General features: G+C 36.9%; 1 protein-coding gene across 1 annotated transcript; it reads left to right on the forward strand.

The window, feature by feature from the left end:
- Positions 1 to 272: 272 nt before the first annotated feature.
- On the forward strand, positions 273 to 1584 carry LOC109588455 (guanine nucleotide-binding protein G(o) subunit alpha-like; the record flags this gene model as incomplete). Its single annotated transcript, XM_020004626.1, has 2 exons — positions 273 to 448; positions 1426 to 1584. Coding segments are annotated over 2 exons (309 nt in total), but the record flags the coding sequence as incomplete, so codon positions are not given.
- Between the last annotated feature and the right edge of the window lie 649 nt (positions 1585 to 2233).

Below are 2233 nucleotides of genomic sequence, written 5' to 3' on the forward strand. Positions count from 1 at the left end.
TACTTGTATTTTTGGTGAATGATCTCATTGCCTTGTTGGGATTCATTGGCTTTCCTTTATATTTGGAATCGTGCACTTTATTGTTTAAATGTCTTCTCTTTTTTATTTTCTGTGTTTGTCCTACTTTTACATCCTTTCTCTCTCCCCCCTCTCCCTCTCTCCCTCCCTCCCTTTCTCTTCCTCCCTCCCTCCCTTTCTCTTCCTCTTTCCCTCCCTCCCTTTCTCTTCCTCCCTCCCTCCCTCCCTCCCTCTCTCTCTCTCCCTCCCCCCTCTCCCTCTCTCCCCAGGCTGAAGCCATGATGTTATTTGAGATCACAGCCAGGAATCAAGACACTGATCCCTTCACTCCTCAGCTACAGGCTGCCATGAAGAGACTATGGCTAGACCCAGGGGTCCAGTACTGCTTTAAGAGATCAAGCGAATATCAGCTCAATGACTCAGCAAAATAGTAAGTGAAGGAATTAAGAATAAAAGAGAGATTGAAATTATACTGTATAGCGGGAAATTTTTGGAGGGACTAAAATTTGGCGAATTGCTAAATTTTGGTGACTGGAGAATTTGTGGCCACATGCCATTGAGCATACGTATAATGGCTCAAAATGGTGGATTTTTATTTTAGCGAATAGCTATCAAGACACCAAATTCGACAATTTAATCCCCTCCAAAATTTCCCGCTATACAGTATACTGTATACATGTACATATGTACTTCCTGAAATATTGTATGTACATGTACATGTAAATAATTCTATAGGATTAAAGTGATCATCATACATGTACATGTATATACATGCACAACAGTAGTTTATACAGGCCAATAACAATATTGTTCATGTAGCAATATTGTTTTATTATTTATTAAATATTTACATTTGATATTGCATTTGTATGTCTTTACAACATGCTACTATACATGTCGTGTGTGTGTGTGTGTGTATTATTTTATGGAAATTGTTTTTTGTTTGCTGAATGTAAATGGACTAGCTGCACTTTGTACTGAGGGAATGTTTGATTGTTTGTGTGTGGTGGCTGTGGTTGAGGCTGTTTCCTATTTTTAATTTAATAATAATAATAATAGTCTAACTGTACTGTCTGACTGAGTGTCTGTGGGTTCATTTCCTTAACCTTTTCACCCTCTCTCTCTCTCTCTGTCTTGTATTTCCTTATTTCATATATTATATTGTACATGTACATCTATTTCTCTCTCCTTTAAATTTGTTATTAATTGTATTCTCTCCCTCTCTCTCTCTCTTTCTTCTCCTGTAGTACATGTATTTCCTTATTTATATTATATATTGTACATGTACATGTACTTCTCTATTCTTTAAAGACATGCTATTAATTGTATTCTTTTCTCACCCTCTCTCTCTATCTCTCCCCCCCCTCTCTCTCTCTCTCTCCCTTCCTCCCTCTCTCTCTCTCTCAGTTATCTAGACAGTATTGATAGAATAGCTGATAAGAGGTACATTCCATCAGAGCAAGACATACTAAGAACAAGAGTCAAATCAACCGGAATAGTTGAGTACGAGTTTGACAAACAAGGACTCCACTTTAGGTAAGAAGTACATACATGTACATGTATGTGTACATGTACATGTACATACATTATTGCACCACTTCATCTGTTTCTATTAAGGAATATGTGAATATACATGATTCATTATGTAGTTGTATGTACATGTAGTTAGAGTACAGTATAGCCTCCTCTTATTGTTGACACTCTAAAATAAGGAGGCCTCTATAATGAGGAGGGGTAGTATCAGTCCCAATACAATAGTAATGTGTATTAATGAACCTCTGAAATAAGGACAGGTTCATAATCAGGAGCTAGGGTATTATTGGGTCCCAAGGTGTCCAGAATAGACAGGATTGACTGTATATGTACTTATAAAAGGTAAAGATAAAGAGCTAGTGAAAGCATTATTGAGAGATTAGAAAGAGGGAGAAAGAGGGAGAGGAAAAGAGGGGGGGGGAGAGAGAAAGAAAATAAGAAAGAGAGAGTAATATTAGTATTATACTAGAAGAAGAGAGTAAAGTGTGTGGGAGAGAGGGGCCATTATGAGTGGGTGGTTTACATACTAATGAATGACAGTGTGGGATAGGAAACTACACTGGAATCCAAAAACATGACACAAATAAATGAGCTAATGTACACCTAAAATATAACATGTATTTAATACACATATGTACATGTATATGTATATGTACATATACATGTATATGTGTGACTCATA

Source organism: Amphimedon queenslandica, unplaced genomic scaffold (genome assembly GCF_000090795.2).
Source record: "Amphimedon queenslandica unplaced genomic scaffold, v1.1 AMPQUscaffold_12085, whole genome shotgun sequence".
NCBI lineage: Eukaryota > Metazoa > Porifera > Demospongiae > Haplosclerida > Niphatidae > Amphimedon > Amphimedon queenslandica.